Consider the following 24,846-nt stretch of genomic DNA (forward strand, 5'->3'; position numbering starts at 1 on the left):
GGACAGGGTGCATGGAGATTCTTGTAATACAATGTATTCTAAACCACCAGGACCAGGTGACTTCTTGGAAAGGTAGAAGATGACTCAAGAAGACCTCATCCAACTAGATTTCATGTCCTGCCTGCCCCCCTTAGTCCCCACAAGTAACATAGTGAGTTGCCTGTGAGGTTTGATTGTTGATTTTCCTTCTTGTATGGTTCAGGTGAGCAGGTAAGTTCATGTTGAAGCCCCTCCCACCAGTCAGGAGTGTATAGGACTTTGCTATTTTCCTTACTGTGTCCTGACTGGCTTAGTGCCTGGTACAGAAGAGGTGCTTGGTCATTGTGAATCAAATGGTTCCCCAGCCTGAGTGAAGAGGGACCTTGAATTGGGTCCTGGAGTATGAATGGGATTTGGGCAAGCAGAGAGGAAATGGGAGAGCACTCCAGGCTAGCAATATCTTGGGCACAAAGTCACAAGACAGAAATGTACATTTAGAGCAGAATGTGCCCTGTGTGTGTGTGTTTGTCTGTGTAAGTCTGTAGGGAAGGGGATGGGGTGAGGTGGTATACTGGAGGATGACCAGAGACAGAAAAGAGGGAAAGGAGTTTTGTTGAAACTGGAGGAATCTGGGTCTGGTGATGGGTAGAGAGGAGCCCAGAATGACATGATGATATTGATGTTCCAGGATGCTTACTCTGTTATTTATGAGCAGGGAGGACTGGAGATGGAAGAATAAAGGAGAAATAGTAATATAAGTAATACTAAACATTTTATTTAGTATCTCCTTGGGCTGGCATGCAATAAAGTACTTTCTATATAACCAAGAGACCCTTGCAGTAAACTCAGCATAAGGTGATGAGCTGGAGAAAAATTGCAAAGAAGACAACATAATTAACGTCTTCATAGTTGGCTATATTTGACTTACTTGGTTAAATAAGAAATGGCTCCAAGGACATCTTCTTCCTGAAACTTGTCCTTGAATTTGCTGGGGCTGTTATCTGGCTTGTTTGGGGCTGTTGAGCCTTTGCTTACTCCCCGCCAGAAACTAATGTCCTTGGGCCTCAGATGGGGTGTGTCCCCAATCCAGCCATCTGGAAGGTCAGAGAAATTAGCCACTAGAATGTGCTCATTAGTGCTTGGAGGGGTTACAATCTGTCAGTAGAATCCTAAGCCTGGGAACTGCTTCTCTCAGAGGCTTTTCACAGTTGGAACAGGCTAACTGTATTAGTACTGACTGCTCCCTTATTTGGACACTAAATTTTCTGGGTGAGATTGGCTTCTCCTTGTTTTGGGTGAGTTTTTAAAGTACTGACATCCTCGTGAGTGATTTTCATGGAGATAACATGATACCAGAGACAGACTTTTAAAATCTGATTCTTTCCTTGGCCTCTTGCCCATCCACTTATAAGACAAGGATGAGATTCCTAGACTTTCCATTCACCTTGGTCTGCCCAGGGAAGAAGTGAATAACACCATCATGGAGTGAAAGTCAGGGTGGCTGAGATTCAAGAGTCTGGCTCCAGAGGGGCAACTTTGTTGGGGACTTATTTCTTGGCTTTGAGGACCTTGCTATGCCCATTGACTTGGTAGATTTTAAGTTTATCAACCTGGTTTCATGTGGGGCCAGGATAGGGGGAGCAGGGTATGGACAGAAGTATGGAGTGGTGCTGGGTATTAATGATGTTACCAGGGGCAAAGAGCCTTTTGTGGCAACCTTGAGAGCATACTTCCTCTTCCGACCACTGCCCCTTCCCGTGTGAAGAGCTAATCCCACCAGAACCCCAACTGTTAACTTTTGGGTCCTTTGGATTGGCCTGCAGAACCTTTGGGAAATAATTCACTTAGTGGTAGTTATGTTGGATGCTAACAGAGGAAGGGAAAGCAGGAAGAACATGTTTCTGTCAACAGACGTGTGCTTTCACCAGTCGGAACTTGCTGTGAGACTGTCTTAATTTAGCCTTTTGGTGATTGCTTTGCTTTGGGCTTTAAGAATCATTCTGTATGTGAAAGAGACTATAAATCATAAAGGCAGGTAGCAATGAGGATCAAGGTGAGGCTTCCACCTGTAGCCATCGTGAACCCAAGGTAAAAGCTGACTCAACTGAGAATTGCTACTGTCCAGAAAGAAAACACTTATAGTAGTGCAAGGGTCTTTCCATGCAGTATAGTATCTTATCTAATCCATACAAAAACACTTCATTGTTGGAACTGTCATTGCCCTACAAATGGGGAAATTAAAGCTTAGAAAGATTAGGTAACTCATCCAGAGCTTAATAGCTAGCAGAGGCTATTTTAAACTTCAGATTCCATGTTCAAAGACCATTCTTTCCCCATCATTCCTAATAGAAGAAAAGAAATTTTAACAAGCAATTGTTTTTTAGTAAACTTTTAATTTTAGAATATTTTTAGATTTTCAGAAAAATTGCAAAGACAGTACAGAGAGTTCCCCTAGATCCTATAAGACATTACTTTCCCCCCCACTTTTCTGGTCCATTTTAAGAGGATTCATTGGGGGTGGGGAACAGATTTGGAACGAGGACATTTTTTCCAGCTTGGTGATTTTTCAGCTACAGTTTTTTGAGAATCCATCAGAGTATATTATTTCTTTCCCAGTTCCAGTCTGTCTCAGTTCTGCTGGACTGAGCATCCATCAAGTTTTGAAGTCAAATACCCTACTTTCTGACTCTTAGCAACAGGAATTTCAGAGAGTTTGGGAAGACAGGTAGCTGTGGGAAGGGTCTTTAGCAGCCTGAGTTGGGCACACTCTCTTAACTGAGGGGACTCTTACAGGGGAATGTTCAGTTTTCAGCTAGTGTTTGGTGGCCTGAAGCTCCGGGGATAGAAGGAACGTCTATGTCATGAGGTCTGTTTGCTGAATGCTTTCTTGAGTCTGTCCGTGTATGGTGCCAGGGTGGTTCAGGGTGGTTGGTGCTGTTCTGAACCCAAGCCTCTGTCCTCAGGCAGGCTGTGGGTAGGGTAATATCCACGGGCAGCTGCTCTGCTTTGCTTTGGGTCCCAGGCACATTCTCCATTTAAGGGAAAGGGGTCTGCAATCTTCTTGGCTCTGAGTGTGAATGGGCTGGCTCAAAATTTGCTCATGGCCTTTGCTGGATGTGCTTTTTCAATGAGATCATTCCAGAATTACATTCCTATGAAATTATATTTCACTCAAGACGTGAAGCTGGATTTGTGTAAAAGTATTGGCACTGAAACGCAGGGCTCAGAGTGGGGCAAAAATGAGAATAGGGATAAAATAGCTCTTCTTTAGAAGGGGGGGAAGACGAAGAGAGAGAAAACGGTTGTTAAAGGATTTTTGCATTTAAAGTTGGTACACTGTAAGCATACCCAGGGAATCAGATTGCCATTTAGAATTGAAGACAGACTTGATGTCTGTTATCCCAGCAGCCTGTCACCCCCCAAGGCAATATGGGCTCAAAAAGGGAAAGTGGTGGGAGATGCCCTTGAGGCTCGTATGTCTAAGGTTGCTGAAAAGCTGAGGAAGTGGAGGAGTCTCCTGGTCTTGACATTCAAGGCCTGTCCCTGTCCTTCTAGCCTCATTTTGCCACTTTCACATTTTAACTGCTTCTCTCTCTCTCTCAGTCTACTCCTTCTGCGCTCACACACTCCTGCCTCCAAATGTATGGGGTTTTCCCCACAATAGCCAGTTCTCCAACTCTGGATGCCAACTGGATATCCTATAATTTAATTCAATTTGCACTTAACTACTTGGCGTTAGCACAAACCCCACAGTTTAAGGACTTAGTCCCACAAGACCGCCTTGAATCACAAGTCCAGTCTACCCATATTTCTGACCTGTTAGCTATAAATATTGTTGGGGGTGTTTCCTACAATCCCCTCCTTGGGTTTGGTAATTTGCCAGGATAGCTCACAGAACTCAGAAAAAGAGCTGGGTACAGTGGCGTATGCCACTCAGGAGGCTGAGGTAAGAGGATGCAAATTCAAGGCCAGCTTCAGCAATTTAGTTAGGCCCTAAGCAACTTAGTGAGACCCTGTCTCAAAATAAAAAATTTTAAAAAAGGCTGGGGATGTGGCTCAGTGGTCAAGTGCCCCTGGGTGCAATCCCTGGTACCAAAACAACAAACAAACAAACAAAATCTCAGAAAAAGAGTTTATTTATGCTTACCAGTTTATTATTAAGGATACAACTCATAAACAGCCAGATTACAGAGATGCATAGAGCAAGGTTTAGGGGGGTGTTGTACTTCGGTTCTCCAAGAGCTTCCATGCCCTCTCCTCTTCCTAGCATCTCACTGTGCTCACTAACTCTGAAACGCTCTGAACTCTAAAGTTGAGGATCTTTTTTAAAGGTTTTGTTTAATATAGGTATGATTAATTATGTCATTGGCCATCTGTGATCAACTTAATCTCCAGCCCTCTCCTCTTACCAAAGGTTGGAAGATGAGGCTAAAATTTTGGTCCTCTACTCATGCCTCACTCTTTCTAACCTTGGGGGCTCCCCATCTTACACTGTCTAGGGGCCTGCCAAGAGTCACCTCATTAGCATAAACTCACTGGGTGTTTGAAAGGGGCTTGTTATGAATAACAAAACAAGCACTGCCTTCTCAGCTACCACTCAAGAATATCAGTGAGAAATTTCCAAGGTTTTGAAGCTTTTTTTGAGAAACCAGGAAGATGAAACATATATTCCTTTTTATGTCACAACAGTGCACACATAGCCCCTACATATTGGCAATGTGTGATTATCATACTGTGTGTGATGTCTTGCATATACACTTTTCTCTTGGATTGAAATATTTGCTTTCCCCTTGTTTGTAGAGAGAACTCCAGTTACTATGAAATTCATTTCAGCATTACCTTCTCTGAAATCGTTTGTACTGCCTTCAGAGTTATTTTGTGGTACCTTTGTACTTTCACTGTCCCTTTAGTTACTGCACTTCTCTTTTGATATGTGTTAGAGGACAGAGACTGTTTTGCCTAGTACTTAGTACAAGGCTTGGTAAAGTATGAATGCCTATGAAATGATAGTTGAAGGAAGCATTGGATATAAGCAGCAGATTAAGCCACAGAATGGTGGCTAACATAGTGAAAGTGGCATCAGAAGTCATGAGACTAGAAAAAGACAGTACAAAAGATGGTGTTTATTTCTCTGTGTATATGCAGGTATGGAGAAATTTGTGGAGTGGCAAAATAGAAAGCTTAGTGAGTTCTGTGTTCTTAGACAAGTTGTAGGATGTGGGCCCAGAAACTCTTCCTGAACAATCTTTGCAAACTGCAGCAGGATAAAGTGGGGAAAGCTTTAGATTTGGAATTGGGTGTTATGGGTAGTGGTGGGGATAGTTCTTAGTAGTAACAATAGTAACAACAACAACACTATGAAGCAGAGACCATTTCAGACACTTTACATGTATTTAACTCATTTGTCCTTATAGTAACCCGGTGAGGTAGCTATTATTAATTGTTGACATATGAAGAAACTGAGGTTATAGCTATAGAGCAGTTATAGACCTGGTTCTGCATTTATTAGATAAGTGATCTTAGGGCAAATCACACAGGCTTTCTGAGCTCGAACTGCCTCCTTTTTGAATAAGGATTTATTGCATTTACTGCCTGAAGTTGGTGGTAGACCCAAATGAGCTAACATGGGAGAGTGTGTTTGAAAAATGTATGTAACACTCAGAAGTACTTAGGAGCCAGCATTGGGAAAGAAGGAAGACTTGCAAAGTATTGAGGTTAGGTGTTAGACTCAAGCTTAATGTGTGTGCTTCTCTAAGGTATGGGTTACAACTGCACTTCACAACTGCATTAGGCTAGTAAGTGGCAATATATTTGATTATATTTAGAATCAGGATTTAAGCTGCTATTAAAAAAGCAAGGGACTGGGGATATAGCTTAGTTGGTAGAGTGCTTGCCTCACATGCACAAGGCCCTGGGTTCATTCCACAGCACCACATTAAAAAAAATAATAATAATAAAGTTAAGGTGGTAAATATTAAAAAAAAAAAAAAAGCAAAAAACCAGTTTTTATTGGAATCAAATGTGTATGTGAAATGTCTTCTGTGCTAAACCAGCCTTTCCCTCCCAGCCAGGGAATTAGTGGGGAAATAGAGTAGTGGGCATTTGCATGGGGGGACAGTGACTCTGTGAGCCCTTGGGAGCAGTGGAGCCTCTGCAACTAGTGGCAGAAAGTCTGTCTCAGAGGAGGGCCTGCTGCATATGATTAGCTGCAAGATTCTGTGGCCTGTTTTTTTTTAGATCTGGAACTGGGTGTTCTGGGTGGTGGTGGTGATAATTCTTAGTAGTAACAATACTAACAACAACAACACTATGAAGCAAAGACCATTTCAGACACTTTACATGTATTTAACTCATTTGTTCTTATAGTAACCCAGTTTTTCTCAGGTGGGAAAGGTGTGTGGAGTATAAAAAGTTGCTTTACGTTGCTATAACCTTGATAATGAAGACTGTCCAACAAAGTTGATCCACTGCTGGCATGGGACACCTAATTGTGCCCATACTTGGACTTGGAGAGTGAGTTTTGCTGAACCAGGCAGTGGAAGAGGAGGGAGGGATGAAAGGGACCAAGTAGAGACGACCTCCATGGGCAGCCAAGGTGGGACAGTGTAGTCCTTCCGAGGCATACAGCTAACAGTATTCTCTGGATCTTTCTGGAGCCAAGTAACCTCCTTGAAATTTGAGCTCATAGTGCCTCCAGGCTTGATAGTTGTCTGGATTGACCATGATGCCTGTGTGAATAATTATAGGTCACTGAACAGAACCACTAGTCAACTACATCCCTCAAAAATGCCTAATTGTAGGCTACAAATATGAAAATATACAAGGGCTTAGATACATGTCATACCTCATTACAGAGAGCAGTGACATGAGCCAGCTGTGACTTGGGTGGCTTTTAGTATGTTGAGAGCATCTTGGTGAGCATGCTGACTCAGAAAAGGGCAGGAGCCCCATTCTCCAGGATTCCCCAGGAGACTGGCGACTTTGGGAAATACAAGCTGTGAACATATATCCTGTAGTTTGTACCTCAGTTCTACAACCGAGTGAGTCTGGTTTCCTGAAGGTAGATCTCACGCTTCTGTAGTAATTGTCTCCAGAAGTGGTTTAGAAATCACTTTAGAAAATATCACATTTGTGTGTGAACTCTTGGCATTTACAAGTCTACTATTTTTGGATTTAACTATTTCAGACACTCCTCATGGGCTGTCACATGTAGTAGTTCATAAATTGTTAACACTGAAGTTTGAAATATAGTGCCCAGGAACTCAGAAAAGCAGGATACCTGTAGTGAGTGAATGTCTGTTAGTGCCCAGCACTGGCATATCTGAGCTATGAACCTTCATTCACAATTACTTGTATGCTTGTGGGAAAGGTAAAATGGGTTAGGATACGGATTCTGTTTTTTTTTTTTTTTTTTTTTTGTACCAGGGTTTGAACCCAGGAGTACTTAACCACTGAGCCACATCCCCAGCCCCTTTTTATTTTTTATTTTGAGACGTCTTGCTAAGTTGCTTAGTGCTTCGCTAAGTTGCTGCAGTTGGCTTTGAGCTTGCAACCTTCTTGCCTCAGCCTTCTGAATCACTGGGATTACAGGTTTATGTCACAAGGCCTGACTAGGACAAGGATTCTTAAAATGAATCTGTGGAGGAACTTAGGGAGTTTCTCTAAAAGGATAGACAGGAACTTAGGAGCATATAAATTTTCTGTGGCAGTGCTTGGGGCTTATTAGATTCTTAAATGTCTCAGTGGTTTCAAAATGAATACCAGTGTTATGTTCCAAAGTGTAGAGATTTGGAACTGATATATATTCTCTTTGATATCAAAGCTCTGCAGTATATGCTTGATGGTTAGTGCATGTTCTAACCTAAGATGGTATTCTCTATTATGTACCTGTTTTTGTTATTTGGCTCTTGCAGGACTTAACACTCATGAAGGTTGCAAATTTTTCTTCAGGGGAAATTCAGATAATGTCCCGGAACTGATGAGGGCAAATTTCCAATCACAAATTTCAGAAATGTTCTGAAAATGTATTGGAATAAATGTGTAGGCCTGTAAGGACTACTTTGAAGAGGATAATCTCTGGCATTATTTGTTAAATAATGTCTTATTTCAGTTATATACTCTAATACCCTCAGCAATTGGAACTGGGCCTTTAACCCTAGCACAACCTGGGCCAAAAATGATTCTGTAGTCCTTAGGTTATCATTCTTCTGACCCTTAGCATGATGGGGAAATTTTAAGTTCTTTGAGAGAAGTGAGGAGGGTATCTGGAATACCTTCTATCACCTAAGTGGACCATACTTATTTATTGCCGGGTTGAAGGGGCCTAAGTTCATGTGGAGACTACTATGTCTGTTGGTGGAGTATGGCCCTTGATACATGCCCTGTCAGTGCTGCTTCCGTGTGAGGCCTCTCTCAGCTGAGAAGGAAGATATGCTGTATCCAGATCTCCAGGCTTGTGATAGTGGTGGTGGTGGGGTTATCCTTGGCCCTTGGAAGTCCTCTTTCTTCTCAGTTTTAAATTTTTTAATCATGTATAATAATGGAGAAATTATAATATTGGAAGGAATGTTGTGTGTCACGTGGGCCAGCCTACAAAGGGGAGGAGGTTGGCTAGCCTTACCTGCTTTTTTTCACTGTTGTATTGCTAGCATATAACTTAGTGGATAACATGCAGTAGGGGGTTGAAAAAATACTTACAGAAGCTGAGTGTTCTGGCTCTCACCTGAAGTCCTAGCACTCAAGAGGCTGAGACAGGAAGGTCCCTTGAGACTAAGAGTTCCAGACCAGCCTGGGCTGGTAGTGAGATAGTGAGACCTTATCTCAAACAAAACAAAACAAAACAACAACAACAAAACCCAAAAAACAAAAACAACCTTATGAAGCCAGTGAGTCCCTGTAAATATCAACAATTTTTGTAGACCTTTGTCATTGCTTCATTTGTTCATTTTGACACACATTAATAAGCTTTTATTATATGCCACTTTAAGTTCTAGATAACAATGGTCAAGGCAGTTCTTATCCTCAAGAGAGTGTTGTGTAATTGAGAAATAAGAAATTTAAAAGACATATAGTCTGTAATTAGAACTTGAGAATAAAAGTTCATCCTTATTTTGTCCTCTGCTTGTCTGAGGTATCTTTGGGGGACCACAGAAAACACATTTAATTCCCCTTTCACTTGAATGCCTTTTAGAATTCTCAAGATCGTTATCCTCCTCCTCCACCCAAGCCTTCTCTTCTGGGGTAAACATTCTCAGTTCCTTTAGTCATTTCTTCTGTGACATGTCTCTTGAGTGTCCTCTCCATCCTGGATACTTATCTGAAGGATGCAGTTCAAACTGACAAAGTCTGTTGCTCTGCCAGTGTTGAGCCCAGAACACAAAACAGTGTCCCAAACACTCATTTCCAGGGAGTGTTCTAACCTGGAGCTGCCCCTGTTTCTGTTTTTCTCTCCTTTTTCTGTGCCCAGGCAGTGGATGATGGAAAGCTAAGGCCCTGGATTTGGCCAGGCCCAGAACATCTTATTTGGCCAATTCTGTTATTGAAATCCTTCTCTTGTCTCCTCTCAGCCCGCCTCCAACCCGACCCAACACCCACTAGGTTTAGACGACCGATCTATACACAACCTTGCTGCCAGTGGCCTGCCTTTCCTTTTTTGAGTCACTGCTCTTTAGTACCACAGAAATTAGCATGAAAAAAGAAAATTCCAGTTGTATAACTGTATTCTATTCTTGTCTTTTGTCGCATGCTCCATCTCAGTGCCCCTTCCCATGACAAAAGTTGAGTCCTCTGACATCACAACAGTTGGCTATTGTATCAAAAGCTGTGATGTCACCAAGGGAGGATTATGACTTCAAGGAAGAATGGAGGGAGGGACTATAGCTGGCAAGAAACCACTTTGGAACAAAGAAGTTATTTTCATGCAAATCTTCACCCAGAAAGCCAGAGTTGGCCTTTCAGTGCATGAGTGCCAGTGGAAGGAAGCCCTCTGGGTTCCCATCGCTCCCCCTCCCTGTGGATTAATGGTTTGGTTTGTGGACATTGCCCAAGTCTGAGCTTGTGTGGAAGTCCCCTACTGGCCTCCTGGCTTCTGGGCTGGTGTTAGCTTTTATTCATGAGGTCGGTGCTGAATAGAGCTTTTCAGGGAGGGAGTTCAGAGGGGCCTGGCATGAGGTTGATGCAGATGTGTATGGCCCCTGCATGGAGGGATAGCTGCTGTGCAGCCACTTCTTTTCAGTCCGCAGGGCTGTTTTGTTCTTGGAGTACGCTGCCCAAGTCTTGAGTGTTGCTGTCTCCTGGGGCAGGTTGAGGCCTGCCCTGGGAACTCCACAGAGACTTACAAGCTTTCTCAATCTTAGTGGTATTTTCATGTATGTATCCTAACAAACACAGTAACCACCCAAAAAAAATATTCACATTGAAGGAATAATATTTTTATTTCATTCTTAAATAACCACAATTACTTGCCAGTGGGACGTAATGGATGATGCACAATGTCTCACATTGAATATTGCCATCCTTATTTCTTGTTCCACATTGCTTTTCACATGGCTCTTGGTTTTTATCACAGCAACTGTTGAAAACCCAGGTTCACAAAGAAATGACATCTTTGAAAAAGAATGTAGTGCAATCTGATGTTGAAACTGAACTTGTGGGGTGTCTGACAGATGTTCAGTATTTGCTCTGTTTCCCTCAAAAAATTTAAAATATCTTGCAGTACACCTGTGAGTTCCCCACAGTGCTCTGGGGCACCTCAGCACACAACCTGAGAACCACTGACCTGCAATTGCCAAGAAGCACTTGTTCCATTTGAAGGAGCAGTGTGAGGCAAATTCTGTTACCATCATGACATTTAAAGGCGTTGGACAGATGGTTAGACAGACGTTCCTTACTTCCTTTCTCAGCTCCAGAAGGATTGCACTATTAGGGGAGAGCCTTTGCCCCAGGGTCTGCATTTATGAGCCCTGTCACTAGATGGGGAAGAATGATGATGAGCACCTTTTATTTATTTTATGTTGAGTCAGAACCCTCTGAACTAGATGACTTAAAGAAAAATGAGGTTGAAACCAAGAATTTGGGGGCCAGGCATTGGCCAGCATTGAATCTTCTGCCAGTGTCCTTTTCTTACTCTTTATCCAGACAGACTAGACGTAGGGGGATACTTGGGATGGAGGTTGGTGTCCTGCCACAAGATATCAGAGAGACCAACCAGCTTGGTGTTAGTTATAGAGCCTAGTGCCAACCTCTGTAGATGCTGGGTTCTTCCACCTACTATGAAATACTAGGAAAACTCCTTAATGTCTCTGAGCCTCAGTTTCTTCATCCATAAAATAGAGATAGTGACAGCTATCTCTTATAGTTGTAAGGACACTTTAACCTGCTGTCTTAATTGAATAACAAAAGACTTTACCCCAGAGGAAAATTGAACCCTAATAATCTAGCTTAGACTTGCAGTTTGAATATGTTACTCTCTATTATTTCTTGATAATCTTGTTCTATAGATCTAACACTCCCAAATCTGCTGGGCTCTGCATTCTTGTGCCACATTAAAACTTTATTGAAGTATGTTATATAAACATGAAAGTATGTTTATATGCAGTTTTATACATTTTTACAACTAAACCTATATAACCAACACAAGGGCAAGAAACAGAGTATTATCAGTATCCCAGAATACCCCTCCAGTCTATGACTCCTCCATGGGTACCCATCATCCTGACTTCTGATAGCATAGATTTATTATTTTACCATTTTTGTATTTTCTATAAACAAGAATTGTGTAGTATATATTCTCAGTATCTTTTTATTCAACATAATATTCCAGAGATTTATTTATGTATTGTGTGTATCTATAGATTGTTCATTCTCATTGCTTTATAGTATTTCATTATGAAAATATGCATAACTTACTTGCCATTCTTATGATAATGGACATTTGCAGTTTTCAGTTTCATTGTTATTACAAATGGTGCTGCTATGTTTATTATTGTATTATTGTATCTTTTTATTCAACATAATATTCCAGAGATTTATTCATGTTTTGTGTGTATCTATAGATTATTCATTCTCATTGCTTTATAGTATTTCATTATGAAAATATGCATAACTTACTTTCCATTCTTATGATAATGAACATTTGCAGTTTTCAGTTTCATTGCTATTACAAATGGTGCTGCTATGTTTATTATTGTACTTGCCCTTGGTACACATGTGTTTGCATTTCTGTTGGATATATACCTGGGAGAGGATTGCTAGGTCATGGTTATGCATTTGTTTACTTTAGTATGTAATATGCATCATTCTTCCAAAGTGATAGTATTAATTTATACTTCCACTGTCAATGTTTGAGAGTTCCAATTGCTTCACATCTGTACTATCAGTTGGTATTTTCTATATTTTTCATTTTATTCATTTTAGTGAGTATGTTAATAGTATCATATTGTGGTTTTGATCTGCATTTCCTTGATAACTAATGAAGTTGAATACCCTTTTATATATCTTAGACATGTGGATATCCTGTCTAGTGGAATATCCATTTCAGTCTTTTGGGATATGTTTTTCTTATTAATTTGTAGGAGTTCTTTGTGTGTCTTAGATATGAGTCCTTCGTTAGATAGATCTATTGGGACTATCTTCTTCCACTCTTCAGATATCTTTTTCACTCTCTAAATGTTTTTACAAAGAATGAAAAGAGTTCTTATTTAATGTAGTTTACTTTATCAGTGTTTTCCATTATGGTTATCACTTTTTGTGTTCTGTTTAAGATATTTCTTCTTGTCCCAAGGTCTCTTTGGCTTTTGCTTGTGGTTTTTCTTCTACTTACAATGTTCTTACGCCTTCTTTATCTCCTACAAATCCTGCAAGACTCAGCCCAGGGTCACTTTCTGTCTTCTCCAGCAGCCCTCCCCTACATCCGTTCTGTCCACCTGATTAGGTGTCTTTCTTCTTGCTCCCAGAGCTTTGTGTAGCACTTCTATTACAACTTTTGATACATTGTACCAGAATCTTTACTTGTCTATCTCAGGCAGGATGGGGAGCTGCTCAAGGGTAAGGACCAGAGCATACAGTAGTGGCATGGTGGCCTGGCTAGAAAGACCCTCAAAAGGTTAAAGTAAGCATTGAAAGCCTTTCATACCCATGCCTGTTTATCTTTCTCTGTTTTTCCTACAGTATTTCCCAGTCTTTCTTAACCCATGCCCCTTTTTGTTGAGTGTAAAGATCTTCCACACCAAGGGTATAGTCCAGACTGAGAGTTAACTACAATACAGTGCTTCAGGGAGTGCTGATCAGTAGGGTCCAAAACAACAGACATCAGGAAAGGAAGCCCAGAGAAAAGGCCTTTGCATTTTATAGTGGGAAAGTCATTGCGATTATCTTTACAGAGAACAATTTTAGTTGAGTTCTTAAGCTAAAGGCACCCATATCTTATCTTTTGGGTATTCAAAGGTTGTGACTCCCTTTTGAATTTCCCGAGTGGGTATGGTTGCTGCAGGCAGGTCAGACCCTTCTCTGGGAAGGCTGTTATGGACAGAAGATGGGCAGTGGAGCTCAAAGTGGCTCACCCTGTCTAAGGAGGGCCACGCTGAGGTGGTGATAAGTGTTTTGTCAGGGCCTATTGTGTGCTAGGGACTGTTTTAGGCAGTGAGGATATATCATGAACAGACAAATATTCTTGGCTTCCTTGAGGCTGGGAGACAGTGTCCAGATGGGCAGAAACAGTTGTCTAGGTTTTTGAAACTATCTTGGAAGGAACCAGATTATCTTTGGAGTTGCCTAAAAGTAGAAAAGAAATGTACTGTGTTGAATCATCCAGTGATAAATGCTATGGAGAAAAATAAAATGAAAAAGAGGGAGAGCACTGAGGTGAGGAAGGAGGTGCTCTAGGGGAATGTGTTCCGGTTGCAGTAGGAATGAAGGGCCTGGTGTAGGAATGTGCTGTGTGCCCAAGTATATAATGAGGAGACAGTGTGACCAGAGTAGAGAATAAAGTCAGAGATATGATCATCAAGGGCCTTGTAAGTCATTGTAAAGATTTTGGCTTTCACTGTAAGTGAATGGAAACTATATTTTTGAGGGTTGTGAGCAGAAGAGTGGCAGATCCACACTGATACTGCTGGTGGTGTGATGATGGTTGCTTATTGCAGGTCTGTTCTGATCTTTTCTATTTTCTCAATCAAGTAGGAACACAGTTATCTAAGTGAGGACGAGTGAGGGTGTGAAGTTGAGTGTGGGGGAGTTAGACTCAAGACTTCCATTGTGTTCCCTCTGGATTCTGCGTATCCTCTATTTTTTATAGATGACTTCTCATAGGTCTTCCTATGTCACAGATGGGGAAACAGAGGTATGGCGACTAACCCAGTTCCTTAGCTCTTTTTATTTCCTAGTCCTCCTCTGGGAAAGTACAGCTTGTAGGTGGTGTGCTTTTCCAGAGCAAAAAAGCCTCTTGCCATCAGCTGGGTTGTAGTCAACCAGACCAGATTGCATAGGAAGGGTGAGAATGAGGTCGGGACTCGGGGACAGGAAAGTCTTCAGAAAGAAATTGACATTTGAACTGGCTGTTAAAGAAAGAATGGGCCTAGAGGACATTCAAGATAGGAGGAATTGGTTGAACAAAAGCGTGGAGGCATAAACATTCCTGGCATGTACAGGAAATGGCAGCCCTGCAGTCTGACATGGCTGATCAGAGGGAAGGCACTGATGTGATTTAGGACTGTGGTCTCTGCATCATCTTCATAATAATGGACCCACCGTGTTTTTTTTCCCCCTATAAGTGAAGGAAGGCAGTGGTTAGGTCCCCAGAAGCAGGGTTGTTTGTGGGACCAACCTTCATTCTGCTTACATTTTTGAAGTGGTTACAAGGCATTGGGCAGAGCGGGCTCCACCGACCTGGCAGAGCTAGCTAGGTTAAGCTGCTTGCTGGGAGACAGTGTCCAGATGGGCAGAAACAGTTGTCCAGGTTTTTGAAACTATCTTGGAAGCAACCAGATTATCTTTGGAGTTGCCTAACAAGCTCTCACCCCAATGCAGGCTTTCAGGAAATGTTTAAACCCAACTACAAACCTCTACAAAATCTGAGCTAAAGTGGAGAAGGACCATCTGGCAGGAATAGGGATTGAAAACTGGTTGAGGTTGAAAATCCAAATTTAAAGGGCTTTCTTTGAGAAAGAGGATTGGGAAATAGGATGTAGGAGGAAAGAGACCTTGATTTTTTTTCTGATTATTTTTCAAGAACAACAGCAAAACCAACTTCTGTGGCTGATAGAGGGAGATTTCAGCCTCACAAGGACTTGTAAAAACACCTGGCAATCTTTTTGACCATCCAGCAAAACAAACCCTGGTTCCTTTTCACCTGACCAGGCTCATTATTCACTTGATATTTTTGCCTGAAGGTCTTTCTGGATGTAGACTCACAGATCCTAAGGCTGAAATGGAAGTGATCCAAAGTACCAGGTATGTAAGAGTAGTGAAGAAGAAAAGGGGTCTGGCATTTTGGAAAGAATGGGTAGACTTGAGGAACCTTGGCCTTGGGTCCCCTTCCCTCCTACCCCCCACCATCATCTTGATGTGCCCCCTCGCTCCCCTTTCCTTTGTAATCTCTTATTTTTAGGCAGAGCAGAGCGGAAGACTCATTTTAATGATGACCTTCCCTGGGTTGTGTGTAGGTGTGTGGGGGAAGGGAATTACAGCAGGAAGAGAATGAACAAGGCAGGCCCAGGAAGATAGAAAGAAAAGGGCCATAGCTGTATCTCAAGTTCTTTTCTTGGCCTGCCCTTCCATCCCCTTGGGAATCAGGCAGGTGGTTGGTGGGGAAAGATGGCAGGGAAGGATTGTGCATAGCTCCCTCCAGGGAGGGGCCCTTTTCCACAGGGAATTTAGCAGGGCTTTTTCTTTATCAGGAAGAACAGGGTCTGATGTGAGGATCCAGAAGGTAGATGAGTGCTGAGCATGAGGATGAAGACTCATGGAGAAAAGGATCATCAGGATTAGTCGCCTTTGTGAGACCTCTTGGGATATGAATGTTTATATTGGTTGCTGAGACTCTTGGAGGAAGAGATGAAAAAGCAGGCCCTCCTTTGGGTCGCTGCTGTTGTTCCTTTGTCTCCTTGGCCAGGACCTGTGGATGAGAAAGGTGCAGGAAGGAGTTGGTAAGAAAGTCTTGAGTAGGTGTTTACTAGGCAGGATGAGCACAGGTTGACCCCCAGGGTAGTCAGACAGCTGCGTGCTATGTGGTGGACTGTACTGTTATTGTATTGGTTGCATTGCTTGGCTGTAACCAAGTTCTCATGGCACACATTAAAGCTCAGTCCCCTTTGCCACTTTTTTCCAGACCTTCAGGTTTCTTCTTCAGTATAACTTGTATATGAGCAAATTGCTTGGGAAGTTAAAGTCACGCAGATATCAGCAAAAATTCTCTCGTACTTTAGAGGCCTCCTTTGTTAAGTCTTTAACTTTTTACGTGGACTAGTAAAGAAGAGTGCTTGAAAGTGTGTGTTTGCTCTCAGTAGGAACTTTAACCCCAGGAGAATGAAAAGCTTCCCTCCACATGCTTATGTCTCTTCCTCATCAATCCCAGGGCTCCTTAAGACATGTTGTCACATCCACAATTATGCCTGCAGAAAGGCAGCAAGTGGACAAGAGGAAACAGGTTCTTTTTCTCTGAGATAGGAAGGTTCATTCTTAGATGTGGGGCAACCCTGAGAAAGAGCTTCAGAGATTGAACTCTAATACATCCCTTCTTGGACCTTTGGGAGAGTGTCTGTAGATTGGGGTTAGATTGTGTTGCCAGATGGAGGCTGGCCTGAGCAAAAGCAGGGAGCCTTCCAGAGGGTCTTTCTTTCTGCAGCAGCTAGGGAACTAAGTGGGGTTTCAAGTACCTGAGAAGCTATGTCCTGCACTACAAGAGGGTCCTCTTCCTTGCACTGCTCATGCCTAGCCGCCCAGGAGATTTCATGTGGCTGGTCCCATGGCAGTGCCTCTAACCCTCCCTGCTGGTATGTAATCTATAGAGCTGCAGACTCCCCCAGCTGATTGGGGAAGTCAGTTCATAGGCACTGGGCACAAAAGGGTCAGGGCTGACCTGAAGAGAGCTTGCTGCATCTAAATGGGACGCTTGGACTCAGCTTTGGCCAGCTGTTACTGTACAGAAATGCAGACTATAATGGCAGGGTTTCTGATTTTTTCAAGAGAAGCTAGAATCTGAATTTTATTTATATCAGACTAATTTCTTAAATATTTGATATTCAATTCAAATTATTTAAATATAAAGCGAAGACTAAATGGGGGCATTTCTTTGTGCTTGTGAACTACAAGTTTATGACTTTTGTCTCTATGGGTTTGCTGGCTTTGAACATTTCATAAAATTTGAAATCCTAACTTATCCCTGTTATAGAATGTATCAGTGCCTTATTCCTTTTTACATTTGAATTGTCCATGGTGTGGATATTTCACATTTTAGTTATATATTCATCAGTTGATAGACATTTGGTTGTTTCCACTTTGTGCCTATTATGAATAATGCTCTTAGGAACATTTGTGTATAAGTGTTTGTGTGGACATAGGTTTTCATTTCTCTTGGATAAATACCGAAAAGTGCGACATGCTGGTTTATCTGATAACTCCATATTTAAACTTTTTGAGGAACTGACAAAGTGTTTTCCAAAGTGGCTATACTTTTTTTGCATTCCTACTTACACTGAATGAGGACAGTTTCTCTACAGTCTCACTATCACTTGTTATCTTTTTTTATTATTATAACTTTCCTAGTGGATATGAAGTAGTCATTGTGGTTTTTATTTGTATTTTCCTAATGATTAACAGTGTTGAGTATCATTTCATTTGCTTATTGGCTAATTTTTAAGTCTTCGGAGAATCTCTGTTCAAATCCTTTGTTTAATTTTTAGGTTATTTTTCTTTTTATTATTGAGTTATAAGAATTCTTTTTATATTCTGGATTCGTTTTCCCAGTTCACTAGTAGATTTATGATTTGCAGATTACCTCTCCCATTTTGTAGGTTGTCTTTTCACTTTCTTGATGATATTATTTTCAGCACAAAGTTTATTTTTATAATACAGTGTATGTCTTTTTTGTTGCTTTTGCTTTTGGTGCCATATCTAAAATCCATGGCTAATCCAGTGTCACAGAGATTTTCTTTCTTTCTTTGTTTTTTTCGTACTGGAAATTGAACCCAGGGGCACTTAATCTTGGAGCCACATCACCAGCCCTTTTTTATATTTTATTTAGAGACAGGGTCCCTCAGAGTTGCTTAGGGCCTCGCTAAATTGCTGAGGTGGCTTTGAACTTGCAGTCCTCCTGCTCAGCCTCCGGAGTGGCTGGGATTACTAGTGAGTGCCACCGAGCTCAGCTATGAGATTTTCTTGTAGGTTTTCTTTTTCTTTTCTTTCTTTTTTTTTTTTTTACAGCTGGTTTAATAGAAACCATTTATTAATTGTAACATCAATTAAAATTTTTTATTCTTTTTAGTTATACATGACAGTAGAATGTATTTTGACATATCATACATACATGGAGTATAACTTCCCATTTTTGTGGTTGTACATGATGTGGAGTTACAGTGGCTTGTATGTTTTCTTATAAGCTTTGTTTTTGTAGTTTTGCTTCTATGTTTAGGTCTATGATTCATTTTTACTTAATTATTATATATGGTATGATGTAGGGAGGGGTTCTACTTCATTCTTCTGTAAGTGGATATCCAGTTTTCCCAGTACCATTTATTGCATTAACCGTCTTGGAATCCTCATTGAAATCAGTTGACCATAAACCTGTTTTTTTCAGGGATTCTCAGTTCTATTACCTTGATCTCAATTTCTGTTCCTGTGTCAGTATCATACTATCTTGATAACTGTTGCTTTGTGATATGTTGTGAAATTGGCAAGTCTGAGTCTTCCATCTCTATTCTTTTTCAGGTGTTTTTATTCTTTTGCTTTGTCTGCTCTGGGTCCCTTGCATTTCCATAAAATTTTAGGATCAAATTTTCAATTTCTTTAAAGAAATCAGCTGGGATTTTGATGGATATCCTATTGAACCCATAGATAATTTGAGAAATATTGCCATCTCAACAATATTAAGTTTTCTGATCCCTGATTATGGGATATTTTTATGTTTTTTAATGTCTTTACTTTCTTTCAGTGATGTTTTATAGCTTGTCTTTTATTAATTTTTTCCCTAAGGGTTTTATTATTGTTTGCTGCTGTAGTAAATGGAATTATTTTCTTTAATTTCATTTGCAGTTTGTTGCTAGCATATAGAAATAACATTGATCTTTTTTTTTTAAACATTGATCTTTTAATACAGATTTTTTTTTTTAATCCTACAGGTTATCTTGAACTCATTGTGTTAGTTAGCTTTACATTATTATGACAAAATGCCTGAGGTAAACAACTTATAAGGAGGAAAGGTTTACTTTCACTTACCATTTCAGAGTTTACAGTCCAGTGTTGCTTGGCCTTGTTGTTTTGGGTCTGTGGCAGCACAGTACATCATGCTGGGAATACCAGGTGGAGGAGGCCTGTTCAGCTCATGGTGGCTGGGAAGCAAAGGAAAAGACAGGAAGGGACTGGGGTCCCAATATTCCCTTTAAGGACAAGCGCCCAATTACCAGACTTTCTTCCACTAGGCCCCACCTGCTAAAGGTTCCACTGCCTCACAGTAGTGCCACAATCTGGGGACCAGACTTTCAACACATGGACCTTTGAGGGACAGTCAGGATACAAACTATAGTACTTATTAGTTTAAAGGGTTTTTTTCATGGAATTTTTAGGATTTTCTACCTACAAAATCATGCCATCTGTAAATGGAGATAATTTTACTCCTTCTTTTCCAATCTGGATATATTATTAAATTTTCACCTTTTTCTTCTGTTAGTTATTAGTCATAAAATAGTGTTCCCCATAGAATGGAGCTTTTTACCAGTGGTGCTATATTAACTGACTGTATGGTACATGAATGGACATTTTTTATTTTGTAAATATTTAATACTTTAATGTATATTAATTTTATTGTAATTGGTATTAGGAAAAATATGATTAGCACTTCTAGTTCACAGTTTTACGTCTGCTTAAATGTCTTTTTATCAGAATGGTCTTCTTTGAACATCCTCTTTATTCTCTTTCCCTTTCCCTTGCTTCATTTTTTTATACCACTTACTAGCTAACACACACACACACAGTTATCATACACATGGGATATATACTTACTGCCTGCTTCTCCCTACTAGGTTGTAACATCTATGAGGACGGTGACTTTGTTTTTATTCTTTGCTGGATTGCATTTGCCTTTGACATAGTTGCTAAATAAATATTTGTTGAATGAATAAGGTTTATTGTTTAGAACAAGATTAAAATTTTTTAAGAAAAGGAAGCCAGTTTCAAGTTCATTTACAAAAAATACTGAATCAGTAGTAGGTCAGGAGGTATACAAATGTGGCAGAAATCATAAGCGCTGTATGGAATCATAAAAGTTTGGGAAACTCTAACTTAATAAGGAGAGGTGATGGAGATAGAGGATTTTTTTTCCAAATCATTTTTCGTGAGGTAATAGTTTTTCTGTTAGCTCACAGACTCTTTCCTACCCCAGGCTAGGGGTTTCTTGAGGCTTTTAAGCTATAATGTGGAGTTAAACATACGCGGCAAAGTGATTTCTACCTCCTGCCGCAGATACACTTTCAGCAGTTTTGGAGGTCATCTGGAAGATGTTTGAGGTGCTTCGGGCTGTCTGTGGAAACTTGGCTTACGGGACTTGTCTTGTTTGCAGGGCTCTGGATTTGCAGAGAGCCGAAATGACCATGACTGCCAACAAGAATTCCAGCATCACCCATGGAGCCGGAGGCACTAAGGCTCCTCGGGAGACTCTGAGCAGGTGAGTAGGGGAGCACTGCTGGGAGATGGCATCAAAGAAGAGTAGAATGGCCTGGGGCCCGGGTAGGATCCTTGCCAGAATGTTAATAATTCTCATTATGTGTCTGACAGTCATCCAGGTGACTTTTCTGGACTCAGGTTATGCTAACCATTAGGCAGAATTCTTTGATAATTGCACTATTTTTCTAGTTCTATATATCTCCATAAGAAATAACAAACAGTAATCCTGTAGCTTTGTTTTGTGCAGTTGGAGGCCTCTAGCATTCCAGGGATGGGGCCAGTAAGAAGCAGCTTGTGTAATCTCTTCTCAAGGTGGAGACAGCGTGGAGCTGCACTGCCATGGGGGAGGCTGACCACGTTGGGATAGGGGTAGGCAGGCAGTTAAGCATCTTAGCACAAGTTTTAAGCAGAAGGCTAGACTATAAGAATTTAGGTAGGCTGCAAAGAAGACAGTGTGGGGAATTTTAGTGAAAGTAAGTTATAATCCACCTTCCAGTTTTGTCCTTTTTTAAAAAATGGGAATGTAGGACTATAGAAAAACCACAGATTTTGGAATCCTATAGAACTGGGTTCAAATCCAAGCGCTAACTACTTTCCAAATAGATCTCAGAACATTTTCCTGTGCCCTCTAAAATCTGTTATCTCATCTATAAAATTATCTCATAGAGTTGCTATGAGGATTAAATGAGATAATATATCTTGGTACTTAGCATAGTGGCTAAATCTCCCTGTGATAAGATAAAAGCTTCCAGACTGGCAGATAGACATACAGTGCTCTCACTGGGGTTTCTCAGTTCATGGGCAGGGGTGCATGCTAATGCTAATGTCTCAGAATAGCCTCCAGGCTTTTTTTTTTTTTTTTTTTTAAATTAAAGCCACATATTTTCCCAGCCTCTTCTGATGAATCTCAGGTGGGCAGATTTGGCTTTTGGGGCCTCATCCAGTAGACTGATATCTATGAGAGTGTCCAGCTGTGGGTTGGGATAGAATTAGATCCTTCCTGGATATCTGAATTGTACGGTGGTAGGCTAAGGCCCAGGAGGGTGGGGCTCCCTCAGGTCTGGCCAGAGGTAGTGGTGGATATTCCGTTCATTCAGAGCTGGCATCAAGATATTGTTGGTAGAAAGGACACAGGATGTATTCCTTCAGGAATGGCTGGCAGAAATGGGGCAGGGGTTCCCTGTGCCATACATGCAGGACTTGATCCTGGTAGAAATAGTATGATAGACTGTGTCAAACACACAGGGATTGGCAGGACTGTCTTGTTAGTTATGTAAGAGCTTGGAACTTAACCAAACAAGTTTTATATCCACAGCAAGACTAGTAAGAACTCGCGTCGGAACTGAACTCTTCCAGAACATTTGGTGGCCGAGGCAGAAACTGTTCTATCTTAGAGTCTTCCTCTCCTTGCCTGCTAGTGGGAACCATTTTGCTGTGCTCTCACCAGCCTGGTGGCATGTCTTACCATCATTAAGTTGGCAGATAGAGACTGGGAATTCAAGTTCTCATTTTTTCGTAGGGGGTTGGGATACTGTATTCTACTATTGAGCTATATCCTCAGCCCTTTCTTTAGATTTTGAGACAGGGTCTTGCTAAGTTGCCCATGCTGTCCTTGAACTTGTGATCTTCTTGCCTCAATGTCCCAAGAAGCTGGAATTACAGGCATGTACCACCCTGTCTGGTTTTTTCCCCATTTTTAAAAAACATCAGACTATTATGGGAGTGAAATAAATAGGAGATTCTATAGCATTATTCTTAATTTTCAAGAAATAGTATATTTAATAGTCTACTTAGAACTTTACTTGGAGATGATCATACCCAGCATCCCTCAACTCCTTTAAGTATTTATTTTTTTCATCTGATTTCCACTGCAGAGGTGGGTATGGGTAGGAGGTGATATGCAGTATTTATATTAAGTTGCAAAGCAGAATGAAGAGTGCTGACAGCATCCCCAGTTTCTATTTGGAATACACGCCTACATGTTTCTAAAACGTTTTCAGAAATTGCTCTTCCTTTAGCTTCTCAGTCTGCTTGCCATCAAAACATGCTGGGTGGTGTTTGTAAATATCTGAGTTTCAAGTGGGCATTAAAAAAGCATCTTTCTAACCTCCCTTCTAAGTCTTCCTGCCATATTTCCCCATCTCTCCCTCCCTCCCTTTCTGGGAACCTGGCTTTTGGCATGGAGTCACAGGCCTCTGTGGCTAACTACACCCTTCTCTCAGAGCAACTCTTGGGCTGAAGATATTAGTTAGACATTGTGATCTTGTGGTTTCTTTGGTTGTCTTCACCCCCAGCTACAATCTAGGTGTGTTCTTTGGACTGTATAAAGCGGGAAATCTCTAGTTAACTTAAGAAGTCATTGTCAGTGAACTCTGAGGATCTTTCTAAGTGCCGGGCTCTGTGCTGGACATGGGAAAAAAAGAAGATGACCCCTTCTCTCTAAGGCATTTACAACTTAGATCCATGATCATGGCACCTGAATTTCTTATGAAGTCTGATCTTTCAAAAGATGTTTGGCAGTGAGCCGGGACCCTTTTATCATTGCCAGCCCAGGAATCTAAAGAAGAATTAATACTTTGGTACCATCAGAAGTTTATTTGGAGAAGGCAGGGCCTTGGAAAACTGGATCTTTGATGCTGGCCACTTTGGAAGCCTTCACATCATTCACACGAAGGCAGTGGAACCCAGTAAGAAGCATTTATTTCTAGCTTTGGGGAAAGGAGGAGCACTCAGGCATGAGAAACTGGTAGAGATGGGCATATGGGACCCTGTGGAACTGTTCATATATATATTTGCAATGCCTTATCCTTAATTTGCATAAGAATCTTCCTGATATACTGCTGAGCCAGTTTGGGTTAAAGATCCCAGATCCGTTTCCTAGGTTTTTACAGGTGTTTTACTACTCTATTCCCTTCCCTTTCTTTTGCAGCTCAGTCTTGATTTGGCAGGGGCCTATAAGAAGAGGAGATCTGAGGCTTCTCATCTGACCATCTAAGTTTTGTTCTTTGTTATGTCTCGGGCTCCTGGAACAGGTTTCCTTTTCTCATTGGCTAAACGGGTGTACTCCTTCACCCTTACCAGCCAGACCACTCTCCCCACTGCCTAGTGCACTCCAGCTCACGCAATTTGGCACTCTGCTCTTGGAGGTAGGAGTGGCATTCTCAAACCTCTGAATTTCACAGGGAGGTTTTACTGTGTGCTGATGACCTAGAGTGGAACCAGAAGCATTTGGTGACTTGGAGGGAAAGAAGTGTTATATTCAGAGCTAATTCAACTGTTTTGATTGGGGAACTTGACTATGTGATTTTACTTGTGCACTGAGACCTGGCAGGCAGTATGGGCTTTTCTCAGAAGACTTTCTGTGTCTGCAGATTTCCTCCACAACTTTTTTACTATGAAACTCTAGTACCTGAGTCATTGTGACTTGGAAATATAGGCCATCAGTCTCATATTTGAGAACCTTGCTTCTGGTTTTAGGTACACAAAACCTGTGGATATCTGTGAGAATGTGGAATTCTCAAGGACAAGGACTTTGGCTTCTCTTTGTGTGTTCAGAGCCTGGAACAATGCCTAGCACATAGAAGGCATCACTTCCTTGTGATAATTTGACTAAGTGACTGGGAGGGCAACATCTTACAAAGCTCCTGGAACAGGTTTCCTCTTCTCATTGACTCTAGTACCTGAGTATATTGGAGTCCTTGGATTACTTTCCTAGTGGGTTTTCTTAGCTTTGGACTCTCTTTCCATCCACTGTGTAGATTCTCAAAAAGGCAGAGTTGAAAAGATTTCTTGGAGCTTGCATTATTAGTCATCTTTCTGTCACTGTGACAAAATACCTCAGAAAGTCAACTTAGAGGAGGAAAGACTTATTTTGGCTCATGGTTTTAGAGGTTTCAGTCTGTGGTCAGCTGGCTCCTTTTTTTCTGTGCTTGTGGTGAGGTAGTACATCCTGACAGAAGGGCATGTGTGGTGGAGCAAAACTGCTCATATGATCAG

At 41.2% G+C, this 24,846-nt stretch overlaps 1 protein-coding gene across 9 annotated transcripts in view; it reads left to right on the plus strand.

The window, feature by feature from the left end:
• The window catches only part of DENND2B (DENN domain containing 2B), a 153,234-nt gene that overhangs the window by 81,681 nt on the left and 46,707 nt on the right, over window positions 1-24,846 (plus strand). For all 9 annotated transcript variants that reach the window (XM_079104261.1, XM_079104260.1, XM_079104258.1 and 6 more), the window contains one exon: window positions 20,747-20,851. In XM_079104261.1, the coding sequence (XP_078960387.1) occupies window positions 20,772-20,851 (80 nt within the window). In that variant the 5' untranslated portion in view covers window positions 20,747-20,771. The remainder of the gene's footprint in view (window positions 1-20,746; window positions 20,852-24,846) is intronic.

This window comes from Sciurus vulgaris, assembly GCF_902686455.1.
Source record: "Sciurus vulgaris genome assembly, chromosome: 11".
NCBI classification, from domain to species: Eukaryota; Metazoa; Chordata; class Mammalia; order Rodentia; family Sciuridae; genus Sciurus; species Sciurus vulgaris.